This window comes from Pollicipes pollicipes, unplaced genomic scaffold (genome assembly GCF_011947565.3).
Source record: "Pollicipes pollicipes isolate AB1234 unplaced genomic scaffold, Ppol_2.1 Scaffold_3216;HRSCAF=3773_pilon_pilon_pilon, whole genome shotgun sequence".
Taxonomy (NCBI): Eukaryota; Metazoa; Arthropoda; class Thecostraca; order Pollicipedomorpha; family Pollicipedidae; genus Pollicipes; species Pollicipes pollicipes.
In genome coordinates, this window is record NW_023596251.1 from 3,311,388 (window position 1) to 3,337,095 (window position 25,708).

Here is a 25,708-nt window from a genome sequence, read left to right on the forward strand (position 1 = left end):
TTAATAAAGGCTTAGAGACGAACCAAAATGCATCACGCGCTATCTAAGAATTTCGCCGTCACCGAAAGCCAGAAAGTCCACCTTGGTTAAAGAGGATGGGCCTCCACAATGTGTTCGCCTATATTTCCTCCTGAAACATGGTAGGGGTTGTGGTTGTAACAAAATATTCGGCGCCAACAGGTGCAGAAAGACGGCTGCACAGTCAAAGATAACAAACTCGTGGATAACGAACCAGTCCACGAAGTCAGTGCTACCTAGATCCCGAACCCCCATGCAGCGGCTCGCGCATTCCCTGACCGTGACCACAAACACCCGTGGCCTGAGGCTCAAGCCTCGCCTGCCGCGCTGACCTTCTCTTTCCCGTTGCTCCGGATCGTGGCGCCCTGAAGACATTTCCACACGGAGACTGGAGCCATACCTCCCAATACCACCGCAGCCTGATGCCAGCGGCGAGTAATGATGGCGGCAAACTCGATAACTCGATTTCTCGGTCCGCCAGGCCGCGGGCAGTCGCACGTAGCGCGGGTAACCTGATGCTCTGACGTGCTCTGCTTGACCCATGACCTCTGCCGTGGCACCGGGCGCCCCCCCCCCCTTCGAAGCTGCTGTAAGAAAACTGGCGGAGTTTGGTTTCTGCTCAAAAACGACATTTCTGGATTTCTTGGTGGTTTTCGTTATGTTCGTGTAAATGTTTTAAAGCTTTCGTGTCGCCGTCAATCCACCACCAGACCGTATTCAGGACAATGCTTGACGCTTTTGGTCTGCAGCGCTGAATCTAAAATGGTGCGTGCCTACGGCAGCCACGCCATACTTGTTCTGAAAACCCCGGTTAAAAAGAGCTAGCCGTTATTTCTTTCATAGACCACAATGTTTTGTGCAAAACTCGACTCCAAAAGCGGCTGTAGTGGCGCATGGTCCAGGGTGAAGCCTGGAGCGGCTGTAGTGGCGCATGGCCCAGGATGAACCCTGGAGCGGCCACAGTGGCGCATGGCCCAGGGTGGAGCCTGGAGCGGATACAGTGGCGCATGGCCCAGAGTAGAGCCTGGGCTACGAAGGTAGTGAAACGAAGGATTAACATATTTCAACATCAATACAGGAAGTTTATATTTCCAACCAATATTCAGCTCATGAACTACCATTGGATACCAACAACAACAGTAACGCCTTGTCTTTGCGGTTATCTATGAGAGTTTATTGCTCCATGGCTTTTCGCAGCAAAATGCGTGGCCAGAGCACTCACTATTTCCATCAAAAACATATGAAAACCAGCCCTTAGTTATCCCCACAAATGAAATAGACGGTGGATTTCAGATGTGTTTCCAAAACAACTTGTCGTCTCTGGTGCCGTCCTTTTGCCGCCGACCAGTTCACCTGACCATGTGTTGACCTGACTCAACGATGCCGTCATCAAGGCCAGCACGACTACACATGGCAACTCTGATATCTCTAACTCAGTAACCCTAACTCAGATAATAACTCCTATCTGATTTATCTCACGGTTCACTTCGCTTCCAATGCATCCCGGCTCAAATTAGCCCCCCCCCCCATTCCCATCCCCTCCTGAGACATCAGAGACGGCTGAACCGACTTCAGAAGCGAACTTTCGAACGAATGGTCGTGGTCTGATCAAACTTTTCACTTTGACCAGATTCCGAAAAAATATCAGTAGCAGCACCCAAAAGGATCAAGTCTAAAGTTTATTGCTGGCCCGAAAATAATTCTCATCTGCTGTATTTATTCGTATTTTAGTCCCGCATTGCGCTGGGTCCCAAGCAACGCTAAATGGTTTGTTTTTAATCGGTGCCAGGCGTAAGACCTGGACAATCAGGACTAAATTCATACGTTTGACGTTGAGCAAATCGTTACGGTGAAGCTAATAAGTTTCGCAAAACTTCTACCCCACATTGAAAATATGCATCGGCCTATTGTAGTACTTCAGATCGGTGACAAATGTTGGACATACGAACCAGTTGGAGAAAACGCACGTTTCGCAGATATATCGTGTACACATATCGTAAAATCGGATCTCTCCACGTTCCTGTACTGCGTTCCAGCTGCGACTCCAGACATACGCCCTCGCAATAGTCGGCTCTGCTGGGGTGCCACAGTCATGTCGCCACCGTCGACTGAGCTGTTACCAATGGTCGCAGCCATGTCGCCATCGTGGACTGGGCCGCTACCAAACAGCCATGGCGCCATCGTGGACTGAGCTGCTACCAATGGTTACGGTCATATCACCATCGTGGACTGAGCTGCTACCAATGGTCACAGTCATGTCGCCATCGTGGACTGAGCTGCTACCAATGGTCACAGTTATGTCACCATCGTGGACTGGGCTGTTAACAATGCCCACATGCCCACAAGATATGAACCCTCGGCCCCCAATGCCCTTACTAGGATCTTCTTGTATTGCCTTCTCAAGTCTGCCTTCTAAATGTAAGCATTGCTCACTGAGCGCGCGGCTGACTGTACACTAACAGCTGCCTCTCGGCTGACTGTACGCTGGTATCGGCCCTGGGTCAAACAGTGTGTGATCACTGTCCGTTGGCGACACTGTGCGACCGCCGCCCAACTACTGTCCCGCGGGACACTTAAAAAATGGCTGCGGCCTCAAGCAGGAAGCTCGAACAGTTGGGAGTCATTTTTTCATGCATCAGCGTAGGATGAATGTTACAATTATCAAATTAGGTGGCTAACCACCCTCAATGCATGCAAATTTATGGCACTAGTGTATGATATATGAATTATATATAGACATATATATGTATATATACATATATATACATACATATATATATATATATATATATATATATATATATATATATATTCCTTTTTTACATGCTCGAGTACAAACATCTGCTGAATTGGCATTGACGAGCTCTTTGACGCATTGTTCTAGTTTCCGGGCTTTTGAATCGGCGTTGTCGTTTAGGTTAAATATGGTTCGCACAAAATTACTCATATATTCATCACTCCTTACATTCTAACGTTTCGAGATTCCTATCTCATCGTCGGAGAAGACTGAATGCCACAATAAAAAAGTTTTGAGTTTTAAAGGATACAAAATGGGCACTTCTTTTGAAAAAACATCTTTTGGTACGAAGAACACAACTGAAGCATGGTCAATTGAAGTAAGACAGAACCCTATTTGCACTTTGATACCTATGAAATATACTCATAATGGGAACACTACAAAGACACAATGAGAACACTGTCGCTACGATCTCATCAATAGTGCTCACCGCCCACCACCTAATAGTACAAAAGTTGTACAAGACTTTGTCTGTTTAGGGTTGGAGTGATTTCGTTAATGAATGTGCTTTCCCAAATTTGAAGGCGTCTTCTGTCATTGCACGTCCGTCAAGTGTCAGTCTTGTCTGTCAGTTGTTGTCGTGTCAATATTCTGTCGTGTTCGTGTCGCATGGGGTCCAGAGGTGTCCCGTCACGTAAGTACATTGTGAGGCGTCGTGACAGTGTCGTGTTCACACCGATGTATGGAATGGAACGAAGTTTGCAGCCTTCAATGTTACATTTGAATTGATACACTACATTGGTGCATTTCAGGTTGTCGGGCTTGTCTGGGCTGTCTCTCAAAGAAAAAAATAATGATTTTCTTATCAAGATGATAAATGACAATGTCTATTTTTTGGTCGTTGGTGCCTTTTCCATGTCGAAACTTAATTTCCCGTAGAGCTTTTTCTCGTCTTGTTTGTGGGCAAATGTCATTTGATCTTGATAGTACAGTTTGACGTTTGGTTGTATGTCTGGTTTTGGCTTTCTGTCAAAGTGTCTTGTCATATGTCGTATCTTGTTGTCAACGTCAGAATTTGAGAAAAAAACTGTAGTTCACCAATATCTGTCTGATGCTTATCAATTCTCAATGTAATCCTGTCCAATCATAGGAGTGCTCAAATGCACGTCTAATGAAGGACCTTATGACGCTAATTTAGTAGCGACGAGGACACTCACTGTCAGCATTTAAGCACCGTCCATTGTTAGTCTAGTTTCGGTATACAGTCGCTTTAAATCGCTGTCCTTGTCCATCAACAGTCACATCAAGAAAGGAGTACTTTTTTGCACACTTAGATCTTTTGTGAATTTTAAGCCAGACCGCTCTTCAAATCTGTTTTTGCAGCGTTCTAGTTGATCGATGTCATTGACCTCCACAAAGATATCGTCTGTATGGCGACAGTAAATGTCCGGTCTTATGCCGTCATTTTTGTAGTGTGTCGGCTTATGCATGTCCCATAAAAAGACAGGCATGGAATATATATATATATATATATATATATATATATTCCATGCATGCTTTTTGCATATAATCTTAATCCACATATTGATTTTTCAGCTATTATTTATGACAGGATTCCATTTTTCGGATAATCTATAACATACCATCGATTCAATGCCATCGGTTGTATGTCATCGATAACATGGCATCGATAGCATGACATCGATTACATGACTATCCTATCAATTGCATGATTATCCTGTCGATCGACATCTTGGCATGCCATCCCATCAACTACATGACAGTTAATTTGGGTTAATATCGGCTTTCATTTGTGAGATGGGTGTGACAATGCATGTCTAAAAAGACAGGAGCCTGTCCTGACGTTTCTCTCACAAATAAAGCCTGAAGCCTACCGGCAACGATGCAAAGCTCCAAACTATTTTCGAAATGTCACGCACAGTGACACTTGCTGACATATCAGGAAGTGCCACTACAATCCAGCTCTCTAGCTTGAACGGTTTGGCGGTGAAATAAGAAATCCGGAGAGGTTGAAGTAATCTCGCATGCACATAGCGTTAAAGCACCTTTTCCATGCCCCACCACACCGACGCAAGCGTGATTCAGAGCTTGCAGGGGTGAGGGAAGCCAAAATGGCATAAACAGCCACACTTCATGAGGAGGCACCAACTTGATCTACGGAGGCAAAGCGACTTAGTTGTCTCGCGGGTACCAAACATCTCGACAGAACATATCGGTGGTCGAGCACACAAGATCGGATTGGCACAATCAAAGCGCGATATAGGCATGCAAAGGTTAATGGTTCAGCGTGTGGAAGATGCGGGAAGTGCGGGAAGAACTAGGCTATTACCAGCAGCCCCAGGCAATGGCAGAGCAGGATCTTCAGTGAAGTAATGAGAATCAGGCCCCTCCGCGAAGTCATGCCAACCGGGCACTATTCCCATCATACAGTACGGGTCACTAAGGCCTGGGAAGCAATAGTACACATTCTCAAGTCAGCGACTACAAGTCCTAGACTAGACTACAGCCCAAGCCTCGCTGGTAGAGCCTGAGCAAGTGCACTGTGCAGCTCCGGTGCCGGTCACAGGCCGATTAACTGCTACGCCTCCAATCGGAGCACAGAGAAATCACCACAACCTGGCTGGTATGAAACGTAACGTAATCACGTAATCACGTAATCACGTAATCACCACAACCTGGCTCGTATGAAACGTAGACGGTGGCCTGAGCGATGTGGGCTGATGGCACGCCGTGCCCAAAACAAACAGTGCTGAGGCAAACAAATAATTTTGGCGACTAGTTGTGGGACAAGAAAAGTTCCAGAATGCCACTTGCATTCGGTGCAACCATTGCTGATGTTGAAACTGAAGTCAAATGTCTGAACAGGGCTTGGAATAGAGGAATGTTTTTAGAGCAGTTTTTGCGCAAGATATGCTTATAATCATGCCATTTTCATCGGTGGTATCAGTTGCCATTCATGGAAAATGCGTGTAAATCATATTTGCGTATAGAAAATGACATCATAGTGTAAAGAATATATATATATATATATATATATATATATATATATATATCGTACACCGTGACAAACTGTTTGGTGAGCATTATATCGAGAACGATGAGGGCCTAGATTAAAATAGCGTCAGCCTCACACGTTCGTACATGACTCAATGCTCACACAACTTAAAACAAGCCAAACAACTAAACTGACATTTAGCTAGGAACCCGAAGTGTCCTGGGCAGCCGACAAATATATCTAACTACTACAGTACGATACATAATTCAACATTCCAACACTTAGCATACTGCAGCACCAGACTACAACAGCAGTGGCTATGCTCCAAAACTGTCGTGCAGCGGCGCGCCAGTGGGCGCAGCCCGGCCTCTTACCGTCAGCATCCTTCGCTTCCAGGCCGTTAGCCTCCACGACGACCAGGTTCAGGATCACGATGGGGGGCTGAAGGAGGCAACAGTGCCCAGTTAGAATTCGAGCACACGTACACGCGAGCAAACACGCACACGAGCACACGCACACAGAGGTCTGTTTAGACGACGCCCTCCCACGGGCTTCGCCTTCCCCACACCGCACAAAATGCAACATAATAGTGAAACAGCCTCAGACAAGTCGTAAACGCTTATAATTGTTGATCTCAGTTTTAATTTTGAGTTCGTGAGAAATCACAACACTTCAAAGTACACCAGTATAGTAAGAATGAAATTTTAACAAGGGGAAACATGATTTAAGTGACCATTGTCTAAAATGCAGGCTATGGGGAGTCCTTTAATTCCACTTTGAAATTTCCGCATCATTCAAGCCAAGCCAGGCCAATTTTTCCATTATCATGCACATGTATAGGTCCAACACTCTCCTATCGTAAGTATTTACAGGAATGTTTAAGCGGCTAACGGAGAGGGAGCTCCTAAAACACCAGAGCGTTCTTGAGACACACAAACGCCGCCCAAATCGACCCAAAAGTGGGATAAGCGTAACTAAGGTAACATCTTTGAACAATCATATAAGAACATGCAAAGCTCTACAGAAGTTTACATGACCAGTAAATTGTCTTTCCGGGTTCAGGAAGGACTAATGAATGCCAGGGAACGTCATCTGATGTCTAGAAAGGTCACGACATATTTTGCCCCGTTTCGGCTTTCGAGACAAACAATACTTGGCCTGGAAACCCCTAAAATTTTGATGTCACTATATTAATTTCTTACGAGTCGTACGAAAATGGTAAATCCTCTTCAGTCATGTATGCGCGAGTGAGCAGGACAGTATGTGAATGTAGAGGACATGCATTTTTGCGAATTACCTGTGGCACTTGACAGCAGCAACAGACAGCGAAGATTTCCGAGGTCACAGGGCGTTCGTGTTACATTTTATGTCTCATGGGATGTCTAAGGTTTTCATACATGACATCCATATTGGTGGGCGATGATCTAGGCCAAAATATGCCAATTGTTTTATAGAAGTGCCATATTTTAATGGCCATCTTAATCATAATGTCTGTGTATCAATAGCCAATAAAATCGGGTAAAACTGGGCTAAGTCAATAAATTGAGCTGACATTGAGCTGCCTGTTCACGGACATAGATTTTGAAGACAAATCCTAAATACCGAACGGTATGTTTGATGGTGTACTTCAACGCATGTGAGTTTTATTTAAATTAGTGCATCCCTAGCAATCATAGGAGGCCAGATTTGCATTTAGGCTGAAATCGTTGACCTGGTCTGTGAAAAGATCATGGAGCACATGGTGCAAATTTAACGCTCTACCCATTGCCGTACGAGGCGCCACTTAAGAAATAAATTGGCGAGCGCATGTGTTACGAACAGCACTTAAATGCGATGTAATCAGGCGTGCCGTCTTCATCCAGCCGTACGTGTTTCGGCAACTTCTGCTTCGAGCTCAAAAGTCTTGGAAACATTGCAGTGCAAGGCTGCGAGACATGTCTGGCTTTGCCAGATAGTGAACTAATGTTTCTTCCTGTTGAAATGCGTGTAAAACATTATTTGATAGCTTTTATAGGATGACCGCAAAAAGTAGCACGATTTTACGGCCTCGTTAGTTTTCGTTTTTAAGAGTTCACTCGCACGCCGTCGCACAACCCCTTTATGGAGTTCTAACGACTAGAGTGGCCACACTAGCGCTCAGAGGCAATGACGGCCGAGATTCCATCGTGCTCCCTCGGCCGGGATTCCATCGTGCTCCCTCGGCCGGTATTCCGTCGTGCTCTCTCGGCCGGGATTCCATCGTGCTCCCTCGGCCGGGATTCCATCGTGCTCCCTCGGCGGGGGGGATTCCATCGTGCTCCCTCGGCGGGGGATTCCATCGTGCTCTCTCGGGCAGCGGGGTTCATCCCCCAACGCGCGGGATCTCGCTAACTTCCATTGACCTAGCTGTATTTATTTAGGCCATTTCACGACCCTCGACCGGCGGTTATCAACGACAAAATAGCTGCAACAAAGGACAGTCACCAAGCTGCAGTAGGTCAGTATGTGCCGCAGTTGGACGTTTTGAGAATTCCGCATTTCTCAAGGGTTGTTTACAAAACTAATTTATTTCGATGTTGTATTGTCATTTAACAAGCCGGTTAAGTCCATGATAATTGAAAGCTATATGCATTCGTTTGCTGTAAAGTTAAGGCGACCATATGCTACGAATAACTAGTAAGGAATGCTGGAAAGGAACCAATTTTGAACCGGATTAGGCATACGCGACATTCCACTTTAGACGTTTAATAATTTGGCTTTGAAAATCATTTTCGCCTATTTTGTAAGCTGTACATTTGACGCTGCGATACGCTGTAAAGATAAGCACATCTTCTCCATTTTTATGGTGGCATTCTATGGCATGCATACCTTTTAACTTTACGGTCGGTCCCCCCCCCCCTCTCTCTCTCTGCCTTCCCTCCTCCGCTACCCCACCTTTCTCTGTCCGGACGCGTGACCGGGCCACGTCCATCCAGGCCCGCCCCAGGCGCCGCACCAACAGCTCGTGACATACGGTCGTCAGGCGCCGCACCAACAGCTCGTGACATACGGTCGTCAGGCGCCGCACCAACAGCTCGTGACATACGGTCGTCAGGCCGCACCAACAGCTCGTGACATACGGTCGTCAGGCGCCGCACCAACAGCTCGTGACATACGGTCGTCAGGCGCCGCACCAACAGCTCGTGACATACGGTCGTCAGGCGCCGCACCAACAGCTCGTGACATACGGTCGTCAGGCGCCGCACCAACAGCTCGTGACATACGGTAGTCAGGCGCCGACCAACAGCTCGTGACATACGGTCGTCAGGCGCCGCACCAACAGCTCGTGACATACGGTCGTCAGGCGCCGCACCAACAGCTCGTGACATACGGTCGTCAGGCGCCGCACCAACAGCTCGGACATACGGTCGTCAGGCGCCGCACCAACAGCTCGTGACTACGGTCGTCAGGCGCCGCACCAACAGCTCGTGACTACGGTCGTCAGGCGCCAACGGTCGTCAGGCCGCCGCACCACCAGCTCGTGACATACGGTCGTCAGGCGCCGCACAACAGCTCGATGACATACGGTCGTCAGGCGCCGCACCAACAGCTCGTGACATACGGTCGTCAGGCGCCCCCACCTCGTGAACACTCGGTCCCCCACCAACAGCTCGTGACATACGGTCGTCAGGCGCCCCGGGTGCAGCTCGATTTCCCGTTTTGCTGCTGCTGACGGCCGATTCCCCCAGGCGGCGCACGCCGGCAACAACAACGCCCACGGCCAGCGGCGCGACGGACAGCTACCGCCCCCGGTGTGTGGCGGCGGAGACGCCGAACGCACCGGCTGAACGAAGTTGGCGCTGTTTGGTTTGGGCCGTGTTGTGTAGTTTGCGCTGCTCCGTCCCACTGCCGAAGTTGACACCGAAGTCTGACGCGGGATTTGTTATTTTTGCGGTAGCTTAAAGACCGTGTTTTTCTGCAATTACAACAGTGATTCTTAAGATGGCAGCTTACAAGCAAATTCAAAATTTAAGTGCTGTTGTTGTGGTAGATTAGAACCTAAAATATCGTTCAATTATACAGAATTGCATGGAACACAGGCCAAAATGTGGTTCACAGGCAGACTTGGGGAAAAAGTCGTGATGGTAGTGGTTGCTGATTCCTAAAGAAGTGAGTGAAAAGTATGGTATATATCTGGTATGAACAGTTCCCAAGCCATCTGCACGTAGTTATGAAGGTTGTCATGTCTCTTATTCTGAGATGGTATGAACAGTTCCCAAGCCATCTGCATGTAGTTATGAAGGTTGTCATGTCTCTCTATTCTGAGATGGTATGAACAGTTCCCAAGCCATCTGCATGTAGTTATGAAGGTTGTCATGTCTCTCTATTCTGAGATGGTATGAACAGTTCCCAAGCCATCTGCATGTAGTTATGAAGGTTGTCATGTCTCTCTATTCTGAGATGCCTAGCTGCGGTTTTCTGTTGTCATTTTTCGTAGCTGAATTAAATGCATATCGATGGTACCACCGATGCTGCTTGTTCTGAAAAGATTCTATAGTGACTGATTTGTTTAGTACCTCTAGAATTGTATTTGCAAACTCTGCCGCATTTGGCAAGATTTGCGGGCGTATGGACCCATAATTTTTGCACCCTCACCCTCAGTGGCTTGTTTTCATTTTCATCCCTTTTCACCTCCATTTACAATTATGTTGACTATCATTCATATTGTTTGACATAAGAAAAGTCGCATATCTTACTAAGATTTTCATAAAAATAGCCCGAATTAAATTTCCTCAAAAATTGAGCATGCTTTGAATTATTGCTGCCGTCTTCATTTGATTACATGACACCAATACTTTGTCGATTTTGGATTTCGCGTGCTGCAAGTATATTTGACGGTGTTTAATCGAAATCTGCTTCATGCCAAAAGACTTTGGCTTCAACGTTAGCTGAAGATCGTGATGTTCTTATGCATATGTCTATAGTGCACTTTATGTCTGTTCCTACACACATTTATTGGCAACTAAGCCCGCGAAAGCAGGCAAGGACGACGTAGGTTTTAAATAGCCTGTGCTGTTATTACTGCAATCCCATTCATGTGATCAGCCCACGACGGAGCCCACCGAGTGATCGCCGTCGTCCCGCTTAAACCCAACACCCGGCTTCTCCATCAGTGATAAAACACAGCATTAGACGACGTGTTTTCCACTACGACACATTTCCACTACAGCACTACATCCGCTGCAACTCTACATCCATGGTGTGAGCAAGAGCTTCCATCATCATGCATTTTCGCGCCTTGTGGACGGACTGCACATCAACTGTGTACCTCTAACCAGTCCACCTGTTCGCACGATCTGAGGCTGAAAAAGCTTGTGTTCTGACCACGTCAGTGTCAGATTCGGGGACCTTCGGTCACTCTTCTTGGTTCACTGGGCTAACCTTCATTTCCGATGTTGATGTATCTGGACGATACATCCGACGCATCCTATATCAGAGCATGATCTTAAAGTTCAGGACAAAGAAGCATCCGGCTATGCCAGTGGTTAGGTCGAAGGGTCGATACCGATTACACATGAACGTCATATGCCCTGTCTCAAAAGGCGTGTATCAAAGATAAGTGCCGTTTGGGACAGGGCGTGCATTTCCTGGAAACATGCTGCCATTAGTTGTCCCCTGACACAATAAGCCCAATCTGCTGCAAACCTACCTTCTCCACCTCGGCGACGGATTCATCCAAAATTATATTCACCCACTCCTAACCCGCTGGGCGGGGGGGGGGGGGGGGGGAGCAGCGGCCACATCATGGCGGCTCTTTCCACCAGCGCGAGCAGTCCGATCACTCCCGGCACTTATTTTCGGGGGAGAGTTCTGGTGCCGCCGGCGAGCGCTCGTTTCTGGCGGAGACCAGACCTCCTGAGGGCAATGACGGACCGCGGCGCTTGCGACGCGCCGGCCATATGAAGTCGCTCTAAGGATTTTGGCACGTGGCCGTCAAGCTCCCCCGTAGGCGAACGGGGGGCGCTAGCTTCCCGCCGCAAAAGCAAATAACAAGTTTTTTTTAGCATTATTTACAAACCTTTTCCTTCCGTATTACGAGTGATCACACCGTCAGAGAACGCAGTAGTGCCCAGGCTCATCCCGCCACCAAATGACATGGCTCGATAAATTTATTTTCATCCGGTAGTTTTGACCGTCGATTACTGCTCAAAAGTTATACAGATTCGAAGCCGCGAACATTTGTTGCAAGCAGTTTGTGTGCAGAAAAAGCAATTGAACGCAATTACATCTGTAATCCACAGTCTTTTATTGACCGTTAAATGTGCGGTATTTCTTCTCAATCAAAATTAGAGGTGTCCACTTAAAACAAACACCCGAGACCCGAGGCCCGGAGTATCACATTCTAAAATCGGTCAGCTGGGGACGGGGGGGGGGGGAGGGCTGAGCTCATAACATTAAAATACCTTACCTAAAAACCTGATGTACCCCAGATTGGCCAGTTTAGTTTGCGTCCGCAATGCCAAAATAAAACAGCTAGAAGATATTTGGCCAACCCAAATATTGTTTTGCTGCTGAGCAGGTTCCCATATCAAGCCAATACAAACTAAATTTTGTGGCATGTTCAAAGTAGGATGTGTTAGCAAAAAATCGTTTTGTTTAACCAACCGGTTGTGAGCAAGGAAACAGGTGGCGTTTTGAAGTCATCAAAAGTGGCCCGAGACGCAACAGTTTTACGCAGAATGGGATGGCCTTACTCATGTTTTTCGGCGAAACAATCCGTGTGCACCGCCAGGATGTACTCATACGTAAAAGTACACTGAGCGTGCGCGACCTGCTCAACAGGGATGAAGATAATTGAAAAATACATTATACTAGAGGCTGGTAACCGGACCGCGAACCAGTGACCGCGCTAACAGATGGCGCCACCAACACTTTGACACGCGTTGAAAGTTGATGTAAGCAAAAAGCGCATGGATTCTTGGTATTTCGGCATTATGATTTGAGAGCTCTGATATAACAAAAAAACGACCTTCAGTACTCCGGAAAGGAGTGGTTAAGCGCCGCCACCAAGATTCCTTTAAAGTGGTCAGATTCCGTTGTAAAAATGCACTGCCTAGCATGGGTGCTCATGACAGAAATACAACCAATGAAAATGCTCGGACTAAGCCTGAAGACAACACATGACCGTCCCCCTATCATAATGTATTGCAGCTCAACACGCAACATGAGCACTAAAAAACAGCCCTTTTATCTAAACAAGGAAGGTGGTGCCCGTATTTTCTGATCCTCAGTAGTACGAGTGTACCCGTGCTAAAGCATCCCTTCTTTTCCGCGAGAACGGATAACCTGAACACTGAGTGAGATTTCCTCATTGTGCAGAGTGTTCTCAGTTTAACAATATCATGATATCAGGTGTGAAAATGAGTCGCGGAAAGGCAAAACAAACAGGCTGCGTATATAAAATTACAGCTTACACAGTGCGGCCCGAATACAAGTTAGCCCATGGTTTGCTCAACATTGACACAGAACTACTGTAATGGCAGTCAAATGACCATTCAATCATAAAACATGATTAAAACATTGACAGTCATCAGTGATCTCACATTTGCCAAATCGTGACTACAAACGATGCTTATTTGAGGACGAGGACGTGGATCCTGTAAACAACACCCAGAGCGCCGCACCGCTACCGTTCTGAAAGCCTTCCGGGCGACACTGGGGCGACTTCACAGAGTCGAATGCGATGGGGAGGGGCTCTGGCAAGGCGGGAAGGCACCGCACACAGCACGGGCTTCACTGAGCTGGTTGAAGGAATGCACATCAGCATAAGACTGATGTGCTGTGGCTTCTCACTCGTCCACCCGTCACCTAAGACCGCACACTGTGGGGTAACCCCACGAGCCACGTCCGCGTGAACAGGCAAGCGAGTCTGCACGCGCGTAAGGTCACCCTCATGTTTAAAATGGGAGGTATCACCATCGACAACGTCAAACGGATAATCGACCACCAGCGTGGGCTCAGCTGTTGCCGTACTGGACCGCCTGGGGCCCATCTGGAACAGTTTTTGTGGTTACGATTTGACGAGAGTAAAGTCTTTATGACCACCACTATCGCTGCTCGTGCCGCGCTGTCGAGTCCGCAGTGAAATGCCGCCACAGTCACGACAATGCAGCACATAAACTCGCGAGTGTTGAGAAAAGCGTGTGCTATCACCCGGGACACCCTCTACTTTAAACAACGGCCGCATATGGCGGTCCATTTTTGTTGTCCCGATCCACCGGTGTCATCTCGTGAAACACCTGCCTGTGTTTACAGCCTAGTATAACGTATGGAGGAGTTGCAGACCAGCATATCAGAGCAAACTAGTATAACATACGTGTGCACTTCAGGATAACATTTTGTGCAAAATGCACATGTTGTCTGTTGGGATGTGTTTAGCCTGTGACCACCATCGGCTTATCGCCAGCACCCCCATCCCCTGATGTTATTCTCGAGAGGAGTGAAGCCTCTCCTGACCAGCAGCGGCTTATCGCCGGCACTCCCATCCCTGATGTCATACTCGAGAGGAGTGGAGCCTCTCCTGACCAGCACCGGCTTATCGCCAGCACCCCCATCCCCTGATGTCATTCTCGGGAGGAGTGGAGCCTGCCCTTCAAGGCCTCCCAAGGCCCCCAAGACGTTGAGCCTCTCCTCACCACCACTCACCTTCTCATCACTAGCGATGGTCATCATCCGCTGGTGCTGCTCACGGGAGAAGTGGAACGCCTCCTGGGCGTAGTCGTCGAGCTCGCCCACCGGCGCCGAGTGCTGCGAGGTGGCAGCACCCACCTTGTGCTTCACCGTGTACAACACCTCCACGTACAGGTTCTCTCGCTGCCGAAGAGGGGTTGAACGTGACACAGAGATGGGGTATATCTGGATTAAGCCCGCAGTCTTAACAGTAGCAGTCTACTAGCAGTCTAGTAGTCAGGGCTCAAGACAGACATGGGATGGGCTCATCAACTTGAGCATGCTGTCGGTAAGTCTGTTCACGCTGCAATTGTTCTGGAAAGTTTGGGACACAGCATGAACGTTTTGGAAGGCGTGTACCACATGGAGCTCGGGTTCAAAGATTGTTTTCAGTTGGATGGGCACAAGCCTCTCCTCCCAGCCGATTTGCAGATCAGGCCTCCCAACACGCAGCTTCAGCCCTTCTGACTTGCAGCCTGGCGCTCCCAACTTTACAAACAGACCTACCAACCTTAGACAAACCGCTTGTGGATATCCATGGAATGCAGGCATGTGTAAACTAGACCAGTGGGGACGGAACCACTTGATTTTTTTCTAATAAAAAACAATGTTTTCCAAATTCAATGAGAAAATCACTTGTGAAGGAAACCTGGCTGCATCTTTCCTGGACTAACATCAAGCTGCTCCCACGTCACAGGCGAAGACAGTGGGCAAAGTTGGTTATATTTCCGCTTTTTGGTATTCGGGAAACTGCTTTAGGCATTGACATGCTGGGTCTGTTCCAGGAAAAGTGGAACTTATCCAGAAAGCAGCTTCGGTCCGAACTCAGTCGTGGTCTTCCGACTGTTCCCCTAGTTAGCGGTTGGGGAATGCTTGGAAATAACGCCGAAAGTGAGACAATAGTAATCTAATCTAACGCTAATCTAATCTCAATGCTCATCTCAGACAGTAGTAAAAGCTTCATTCCTCGGAAAAACCGGGAGAATGGAGATACCGTTAGGTTGATATTTCGGCAACATGCCCTTATCAAAACAACAGCTGAAGTCAGCTATTTCAAAAGGCATAATAGTCTTCGACTATTGCTTCGATAAACGCATGTTGCCGAAATATCAACTTATCTATATTTCCATTCTCCTGGCTTTTCCGAGGAATAAGGCCGACAGGGCTGTCTTGTCTATGTCCGTAGGTTGGTATGAGCTGCCTATGGGGATTACGCACTGATAAATGGTCAGTCCGATCGGGATTGGCCAAGCTTTCCCCAGCCAGTCAGGGAATCTTGGGGCTTCCTGAGTTGTACACAGTGGTTACGCTCTGACAAATGGCTTCGCAAGAGATTTCCAAACTTGACGGTCAAGGAATGTCAGTGAAATTCTAAGCTTCCCCAAGCAATGCCTAGGGAATTCCCTAGCATTTTCAAAAATTGGGGAACTGTGGAGTTTCCCCAGCTTTTCCAAACTTTGCCGACCAGCCCCGAAGCGAGCTGCTGGTTGGGAAAGAACTCATTTGGTAAGCAGAAAGCATCCCAAGAATATCCTCTCGAGTGCAGTGTATAAAAAGCCATAATGAATTATCGCAACTCACTCTGCATTTTTACGCAGGGATTTCCCCCTTACGTTGTAACAGTTCTGCTGGGTTTTAAACTTATCATTACTCTATTGGAGTCAGGAAGCTGTGTTGCAGTTTAAAATATTACGGTGCTTTAGCCAGAGGCGTCACTTTCTATATCGTTTTTTGAGAGGGAAGACTGAGGCCTGAAAAGCTGACTTGAGTCCTCTCAATGCTAATACAAGTTCGATTAATGTATATTTGTAAACAGAAAATCCTGAGTCAAAAATACGTAGACAAGCCGTATTTTCAGTAATCGACACGCTATGTACCTAGACAAATCACAAGAAGTATCACGCTAATTTTATACCAAAAGGTCCCTATTATGTGCCTAACATTTTTGTCATGCTAAGTCATTGACATGTTAGGCCATTCCGGGAATGTTCAAGCTTTCGCATAACAGCCGAATTTGTTCATCCACTCTCACGAAAAAAGGGAGAGCTCCGCACATCTACGTCCACATGACTATAGATCAGAAAACATACTTTCTTACTTAACATACTTTCCCAATGTATAACATTCGGACTGCGTTTTTAGTGAGGCGCGGGGTGTGGGATCGTAGCGCAGCATGATTGGAGTGGCCGTAAGTTCTTTCAAGAGTTAATGCATAACTTTTGATTGGATGTATCTCTGGATCGAGCGCCCACGCTAAGCAGTGTCTGTTTGGTGATCCCCAAACCGATCATAAAATCCCGAGTCAACGGCAGAACTTTACTGCGAAAGTTTAACGTACCGCCATGCTCAGCACGGCCGCCCTGTCTCTGACGTCACCTGACCGTTAGCGCAGCTGCTGCACCGGCGCAGGCCGTACCCACCGCAGCTGCTGCACTGTCGCAGGCCGTACCCACCGCAGCTGCTGCACCGGCGCAGGCCGTACCCACCGCAGCTGCTGCACTGGCGCAGGCCGTACCCACCGCAGCTGCTGCACTGGCGCAGGCCGTACCCACCGCAGCTGCTGCACCGGCGCAGGCCGTACCCACCGCAGCTACTGCACTGTCGCAGGCCGTACCCGCCGGGCACAAAAAGCGAACGTCTAAAGCGACTTGAACCCATCCCACCACAGGTGTGCGAATTGGAAGGCAGGCGCTCTAACAAGCCGGGCTATCAGGAGCAATTCAAGTAGTTTGTGGCACGGAGCGGTTTACATTTCGCTTCGGCGGCATATCTTCTACATGGTTGTACCACGAAAAAGGGTGCCAAGAAATGGGACCAGCCTACTGCATGCAGTGTGCTCCAGAGTAAACGGAATGTGAAGATATGTTGATAGACTTGCAAGGACATCTGCTCGCGAGGAAAAAACATCTTCTCCCCAATACTTTACAATGTTGAATTTCTTTAACATTAACGTTTTATTTTATATTAGCTTTCATATAGTTTTCCACCAAACTGTCTTTCTCTGAAATGCACGCTATTACTGGTTCTTCCTAACAAGGCAGCTTGACATGGCTTTAAAATGGGTAGTTATTCCTCTGCAGCAATACAATTTTCGGATCAAATATTGCAAAAAACGGATTTTCTAAACTTGAGCATAGGGATGCAACTTAAAGCAGGCTACAATCCGGAAGAAATGAGTTTTTTTCTGGCTAGGTAAGGCCAGCCTCATGGGCTCAGCCCTCTAACCGATCTTCAAATACCAGCCCCCTAACCTAGCAGCGCTGTACCTTACACAGCCGCAGCGCAGTTAGCTGGTACTGCGTCAGTCGTTCAAATCTGCTAGGGTTGGCAAGCGTCCTTTCGAATCGAAATGTTTTACTCACCGCGAGAAAAGGGAAGGCCAGAAAATGTTTCCATCTAGCCCAATCCCCGCTCAGCAACAGACACACGTGTTGTGTCGTAAAACGTTTGGTAACAGAGCACGAAACAGTCGGAAAGCTTGAACACCTCAAAGGTGTATACACATTTAATTTGAATTCAGCTTTGTGCAACGGGGGTGGGGACAGAGGCCTATGTCTCACCTATTTTTGCGAAATGTTTAACATGAACTCTATGGGGAAGCAATGAGGGAATTTACCTGGAAATTGATATTGCCACCATCTCTAAGACGTTTCTAAAGTCCCGCTGGAGCATGTTCTTTGAGCATTCCCTCAGGCCCTGGAGCCCTCCGGTACCAAACAAAGGGGCATTTTTCCGGGAATGCCTGCATTTTCTCAACTGAAGTTCTGCCTCCAATATTCACGGCATTTCAGCCCCTGGCTAACAATTATGTACAAGATAATTTGACACTTCACGGGTTTTTGAATCGTTCAGTCTGCATTGGGCCTGCACGGCTTGTTAATGACGAAAAAAGAGTGCCCAGTTTGATAAGGGCCATACCCATAAAGCACCCTCTTCAAGCTAAACATGCATAAGTTATGTGTTGACTGCGCCGTAATCGCCGTGTGTGATTAGCGATGTGCGTCCGTAAACATGGGTAATCGTCGCTCATGAGCTTCGGGCCTTGGATTGCAGTGCGCTGACCTTCGTAAGCATTCTGATTTGCCCCGTCTGACTCCCTATGTAGCTGACTTTCCCTCCGACCTTTACGTAACTGGCTTCTCGCTCTCTCTCTCTCTCTCTTCTCTCTCCTCTCTCTCTCTCTCTCTCTCTCTCTCTCTCTCTCTACTCTCTCCTCTCTCTCTCTCTCTCTCTCTCTCTCTCTCTCTCACTATGTAACCGATTATTCCTTTGACAATTATGTAACTGGTTCTCCCTGACCACTATAAAACTGACTCTCCCTTTGACCACTGTGCAACTGACTCCCCCCGATAACTATGTAACTGACTCTCCCTCTGACTCAATACGTGACCGACCCTCCCTCTAACCATTTGTTTGGTAATGACCTGCCCTGCCGCCCTCCTCCCCCACCAGGGATCATGGTGGACTATCAGCTCGTGTCAACATAGGGAATGCGGCTGTGAACGGGTGCGGAGCGGTTAACTTGGGATCGTTAGACCGAGCAGCGCACATACCAACCGTACATAAATCAGCTCGGGGCTAGTGCATTCGTGGTGCGATGGCCGCGGTTCACGCCAGCAGCGAGATTCCACGCAGGCCTTTACAGCAGGTTATGGCAGCTTTGGTACTTTCATGTTTCAAGCGTTGTGCACCAAGTTACGGGACGTGGAGTAACAAGCGGCTTAACTGGGCGCAAGAGCTTGTGAATACCTACATTCTGATGCTCAAGGAAAAGCCAAGAAGCCAATCAAGAAACAAGGCTACCTACATTTTACAAATACAGAGGAAAGAAAGCGAGCCGTTTTGAGAGCAAACACATGAAATTTAGGTCGTCAGCTGAGACTTAGAAAGCCGACTGAGACACCGGAAAATGATTTATTTGAAAATGATTTATTTGGGAAACCCTGAATAGTTGTATAGAACAGGCCCACATCATACGACAAAGCGAACAGATGTGACTCCTAAGACAGAGCAAAAAGGGCAGCCTGACGTACATCGCATGAGGCCCCTTTCATAGGATACCACCAGCCACGAAGGCGCCAGTGTAGCCGGTTTTGAGTGTGGCCGTTGCGACCGCGGAACACATCGCGCGCCACCCATGGTGACAGTAGGCATGGGGCTTTTAGTCTACATTTGTTAAACTAAAAACCAGCAGCAATTTATTTCAAAAAAACTAGAGCAGATATCAAAGCTCCTTGCCTGCCTCCTAAGAAATAGAAACTTCATCCATCACGGCGAGAAAAAGCAAGGCTGTATTCTTGAAGATAGCATGTAACAAAAGGTAACAACTGAGACGGTTAGTGTAAGTATAAACTCAAAATGAGGCGGTTTCAAAAAAAAAATCCGATGGCTTTCATCGAGATATAACAAATGATACACACTGCTAGTCAGTTCCGCAAACAGAAAGGACTGGACAATACCTGTGTCAGCGTTTAGAGCTTTGCAGTAGAATTCAGGCCGGTAAACTTTACACACATTTGCATAGACCGCGCCTCATCCTTTCAGATCTGGCCCGTCAGGATCCTCGATTTAGAGTCCTAAAAGGCGATTTTAGTCTCATTCGAAGTATTTATGTAGAATATCTACAAGGACATACTTAAGATGCGTTACTGCATTATTGTATGTAAACTCCATAATACAAATGCAAAGAATCGGAACATTCTGCTTCATTCGTATCTGAACTAAGGTGGATTTTAATCAACTGGATATAACATGCCCACATAATACATGAACCCATCCGGATTGGTGAGAAATGCAGGATCCTGAACACTGTACAGAAGGAATGCAAACAAAGTCATTTGGCATTGAAAAGGACTATAATGCAAACAGTATTGCTTGCCCCTCTATTTCATGCTCCGCTAACTGTATCCGCCTCTGGCGATACCTTAGATCAATGGCGGATGTCACATGGATGATCGGGCAAAGGGCCTGCATGCTACTACGTTGAGATGCTTATAGACCGTTACAACTGCTGCTCTTCCCTATATTTTGATACACGGGGGCAGCCGTTGTGACTGGTACGCCCGCCTATGCAGTATTCGGGCACTGCTGGGACGTCGCGCTCCTTAAGTTATGCACATACGACCTGTCCAAAAATGCTTAAACGGAGATCTGAACCGTCGCTAATTCAATAAATTCTATGTGGTCCAGCTTTGTCACTTCCGTTATCGGCCTTCGAGACAGGCGTGTATTTAACATCGAGTGTATGACCTACAGTAAGGTTAACGGATATCATATGAGCTCGCCGATATTGATGAAACATATGATAGCAAAACTGCCGTTGAATCATCGTGGTATTACTTTCAGTTTTCTACATCTAGCAACGATAATCCAAAGTATTCAATAAACATTGCTAATGACCCATTACGCTGGGGATTGCGCCGTGCCTTTTTGTAGTACTCGGACTGCTAATAACAGTGAGCAATAAAGCCAACCCGTGGTTTTAGAAGTGGGCGCCATATGTAAAAGCACGCATGCAATAACAGCCGTTTTAGCTGGTTTACATCTCCCAAATAACACCTAAAGCCACTTCTAGATATTTCCAGTGCAAAAAGTTTTCCAGGGCATGTCAACTTAAGCGTTTGAATATGCAAACTCAAGCGTTGGGGCTCATGGTCCTAGTTGTATCGGTCTGTGAATAATATAAGGGGAACCAAGGAAAGGCGGCAACGGTCAGCATGCAAATGTGGTGCAGGCGTCACAAATATCGTGGTCCGCCTGAGAATAACCCTCAACGTAACAACGAGCAAGGAAAATGGGCCACAAACGCCGGAAGTGCACTTTGAATGAACACCAGCCGGAGCTGAGGGGAACACCGGACTTGTCTCAAACTGAACCTAATTCACCCATGATTCTACCACAAAGGAAGTAGGTTTGCCTTCAACGGACGTTTGTTTGTGAGCGAACCAAAAGGCTGAGTTGAATAACGGCAGCGGAACGAATCCGCGGCATTCTGTAGGTTATCACTCAAGGATGTCATTTAGGTTATGTAAGTTGCATGAAGTCTTGCTGGTGGTTCGGTGTGCACTCGGCCCCAGCGCAAAGTGAACACGCTACGGTGGGATGAATTAATACGTGCATGTCAAATCCCACCTGCTTGGCCTTACAAACGTACCACCTTTTTACTTATGCATTGCAACGCCTCTGGGTTGCGGACGTGACAGTGCATACTGGGTCCAAAGCTCGGTCTACGTGACAACGCCTCCCTTTCCTCTCATTTGGTATCACTCCAGGGATGACCTCGTCCTCTGATCTCCTACAAGGTAACGTCCCCTCCCTGACCTCCTGATGATACTGAGCGCTCTCCCCTGACCACCCGCTGGGTGAGGATTTCTCCTTGCTGACCTCTTGCTGGGTGATGACCAGCCGGCGCGGCTCGATGCCTGCTGACACCTCGCTGGGCGGCGGCAGGTCCTTCTGCAACTCCTCGTCCTTCAGGCTCTGCATGCGGCGACTCTCTTGTCGCCATGGCAAGGACGCAAACGCCTCAAAGAACGAGCCGTCCGTCTCCTGGATCCTGCGGACACGGAGATCCGAATGAGTGGTGGCGGGTCTGGTGTGAGAGGTGAGAAGGTTGGGTGTGATGGATGAGAGATCAGTGCTGAGACGGGCTGAGTCACACGAGAGAGATGGGAGGACAGAAACTCACGGATGACTGTGCGTGGGATATGAGGGGAAGTTATGTAGTGCGGACGTAGAATCAGGTGTGAAAGAACCTTTGCCTCCAATTGTTGGGACAGCACAACTTGGACGCTTTGGTGATGAAGAGCCATCAGAATGTTCCAAAGATGGGTGGGACAGGTCACGTTTCGAGGCTGACTCTTTCCTTACATCACCATTTGGCTGCTGTCAAACTTTCATGCCAAGTAGGTGTCGTGACCTTTCCATCTCCACCCTTCCCCCGGTTCTACCCCTACGTGGTGGTGTATGCAAACAATTTACCTCACATTAGGCTTTCCACATTTTAGGAATGCTGCTAGATCACTGGCTCAAGATGGGTAGTGGGTTCGTGTGAGAGTTGTTTTGAAATAGGGGTCATTAAGACAACTCGTGAGATTCGAGATCCCTGTGGCAAAGAATGGAAGCTTGATGTGGTGACTGGGCACGTTCGAAACGAAACAAACAGGCGATTGGTGAGTGACCAGGCGACGTCGCAAGTCATTGACATCGAGAAAGACATCAGAGGAACTGACGCAATGCGAGAACATCGAGGTGGCCATAGATGGTATGTGCTAATTGGGCAGCAGGATCAACCATCACCCCGATCTACCGTTTTCTCGTAACGCGAGCTGTGTGCGTATGTAGCGGAGGGGGTGGGTTGGGGGGTATCGATGCACCCTCACCTACTGTTTCCAAGTTAAAAAAAATGGAACCTCGTTGACAGATCAGTGGGTTTGTCTCAACGTCATTCTGTGTTTGGCACACGTTTTATGTTGGTCAATTGTTGATCAGGTCAAAGTTAAGTCAGGTCAAAGATAATTTGCCCCCAAAATTGCTATTCAGCGTTACATACTAATCTCTACAAGAACAAGCAAGTAAGTAGAATTAAACTTGCACGGACGTGTCCCTTGTTTGAATCTGACCGCATTGATAGGTCCTTTCGAGTGTTTCGAGGGCCAACCGCTCGCAAGCAGGGCATTTGTCGGTCACCGCCCGCCGCCTCCACCAGCCGTGGACCGCAGTGCAGTGTCCCTAAGACCCGTCGCTACGCGGAAACAAGAAAATCCAGGGATACATTTGCAGAGTTAAAACACGCGCAATGAATGCTCCAAAGACTGCCGAAAATTTGGACGCGATCGCACGATATGCCAAACAGATATCCCCAGAAAACCTTAGGGAAGTTGCATCGACTCCTGTCTCACCCTTATCAGAGCGAGGGTTTATTGTCGACGTCATAGTCAAAGGCAGCCGTGGTGTTTCGCTGCATTCATGTCATAAACCCCACTGTCACCATTCTTGTGAGTTTAAACGCAGTTGTTAAGGGGCTAGGGTGTAACGCTCAGCTGTCGCCTGCGCTAATTCAGATTTTTTGATAAGAACATATTTTCCCCATAGCGCTGCGGGCGTCAGTACGCACAGCCCACCTTAGAACGGTAAACGCCAACCGTCACCGGACGCATTTGAGGCATTCTTCGCTCTGGACATGCTGGACCGCACAGCACGGTCGGAACGCCGTGCAGTGGCAGCATGACCGTTAGTCCCATCACGGCAAATAGATGGCACTGGCGTCTCACTGGAAGGTACACTGTGCCGCATCGCTTTGCTGTACCGTGATGCGGCTCCGGCTGCGGGGGCTGTTCTGGTGGTCGACAGGCTGATCTTTCTGACTAGTAGTTCTCCTTACTACTGATTTATCGTAGTTTGCGGCGTAAGCTACACCATAAAAACCTTTAAGAGGGTGTTTTGAACTGTGCTGAGCAATTGAAGGATATGACAGCTTTATAAAGTCGATTGAAAACCATAAATCTATCATGAATGTAAACATCATAAAATGCAGCTACGGCATCAGGGGACTATCCGGTATCAGAGTGATACTTCACAAAATAACCAACACCGAGCGAGGTGCATCTAAAAGAAGGGCGTATCATGGAAGTAACTACAGCGCCTTGCCATGTCTTGTCTTGCCGTGTCACGGCACCGACTGCCTTGCCTTGCCTTGCCTTGCCTCGTCACGATACTGACTGCCTTGTCTTGCCTTGCCTTGCCCTGCCTTGCCTTGTCACGGTACTGACCGCCTTATGGTCGTGTAAGCGTCATTGATGGCTCACGCACAGGGCATGCGTTCGTCATCGCCTGCTATGTTAGCGAGACAGCGAAACAAGAATCAAAGCAAATTGACGCTGCCACCCAGGCAGTCCCGACCGGAAGTGAGAGGAAGAAGTCATCGTGTGGACACGAGGCGTTCGGGCCACAAGCCAGTCAACTCCGAGTTTATTTATTCAAAGGCATGGCAGTAACCGCGCGAGGCTGTACTGCGGTTTTTATGGCACATCAATAATCATACAATGGTGCTATGATGAGCGTTCTTTAATAGCATAATAGTGGCTATGAAAACGCATTGTAAGATTCTTCTCACCCCCTGAAAGCAACTTGTTGTCAGACGGTCAGCCCGGGTGATTTGTCTAATCCATGTCGCGTAAGGCAGCCTGAACGGTAAGCGTCGAAAGATTTCTGCGCTGTTTTTCGCCTTCTTTTCCTCTTTTCTTTCTTTATCTGCCGTGAATCAGTGAAACCCGATAATGGGTGTGGCGACGGTCCTGATTAGGTCCAATAGTTTCCTTTATTGACAATAAACGACCATGGAGTTATTGTGGTTGGTGTTGAATTGCTGCCATCGCAGCCAAAGGGACAGATACTGGATTCGCATTCCACTGACGCAAATTTAAGCACCAAACGTGCGCGGTACTTTGGCCGGCCGGTAACAGCTGGCTGCGGAGGAGTCATGCGCTGCTGGCAATCTGAGTTGTGCCACTATGTGTCACTAAGAATAGCACTTCCCAATCTTGTTCAACTCAGCATACCCGGGCAAACATTATCAGTTGAGCTGGAGTTATCCTGCTCTTATTATACTTTTACGATACAATATCATGCTAAATGCAATGTGCCCGCGAAAAACTGTACCTGACAAGCATGCACTTATTCTGGACAAAATTCGCTACTATAACTGCCTGCAATATACAGTTAAAGGAAATAAAAATAAGAACATTGATTTCTTAACGGCAGTTTTGAAAGACAGCCATAGGTTTCTGGCAATTTATGTATAACTAACAATGTTGCTGTTTAGTAGCAAACACGTCTGTTATTGGATTCCATGACCACGGGGTGCAGCCTGCTCTGAACGCGGCCTGAAAGGCTACCGCATGACAAGTGCTAGCGAATGGTTCTTGCCTCGAGAAGCTTAACTAGGCTTCCTGTGTTTGCCTCAGGCAGAAAGCAGCGCACCTGCCTTCGATCCATGACCTTAAATCAGTGACATCCAAATTTTCAGAGGATGCACTTCATCACTGTCCTGAAAATGCTACCATCTGCAAAAACACACAGCAAGAGAACGTCTGGTCGCAAAAACCCACATACAAAACGCATATACGCAAATACAAACGCATACCCATATCATTTTTTGACGCATCAGACGGCCAAACAATCACGGTAAGCTTCCGGGCCATTTCGTGGGTAGCCACCCACGAAATGTGGCGGTGGCGTAGTCGCTGTCG

The 25,708-nt window shown here is 47.7% G+C and overlaps 1 protein-coding gene across 1 annotated transcript in view; it reads right to left on the reverse strand.

Moving 5' to 3' along the window:
- LOC119090913 (BAI1-associated protein 3) overlaps positions 1–14,453 on the reverse strand; it is a gene marked incomplete in the record, with an annotated part of 201,384 nt that extends 186,931 nt beyond the window's left edge. The window contains 2 exon segments of the mRNA XM_037213638.1: positions 6,146–6,212; positions 14,436–14,453. Of these exon segments, the coding sequence (XP_037069533.1) occupies positions 6,146–6,154 (9 nt within the window).
- Positions 14,454–25,708: the final 11,255 nt, after the last annotated feature.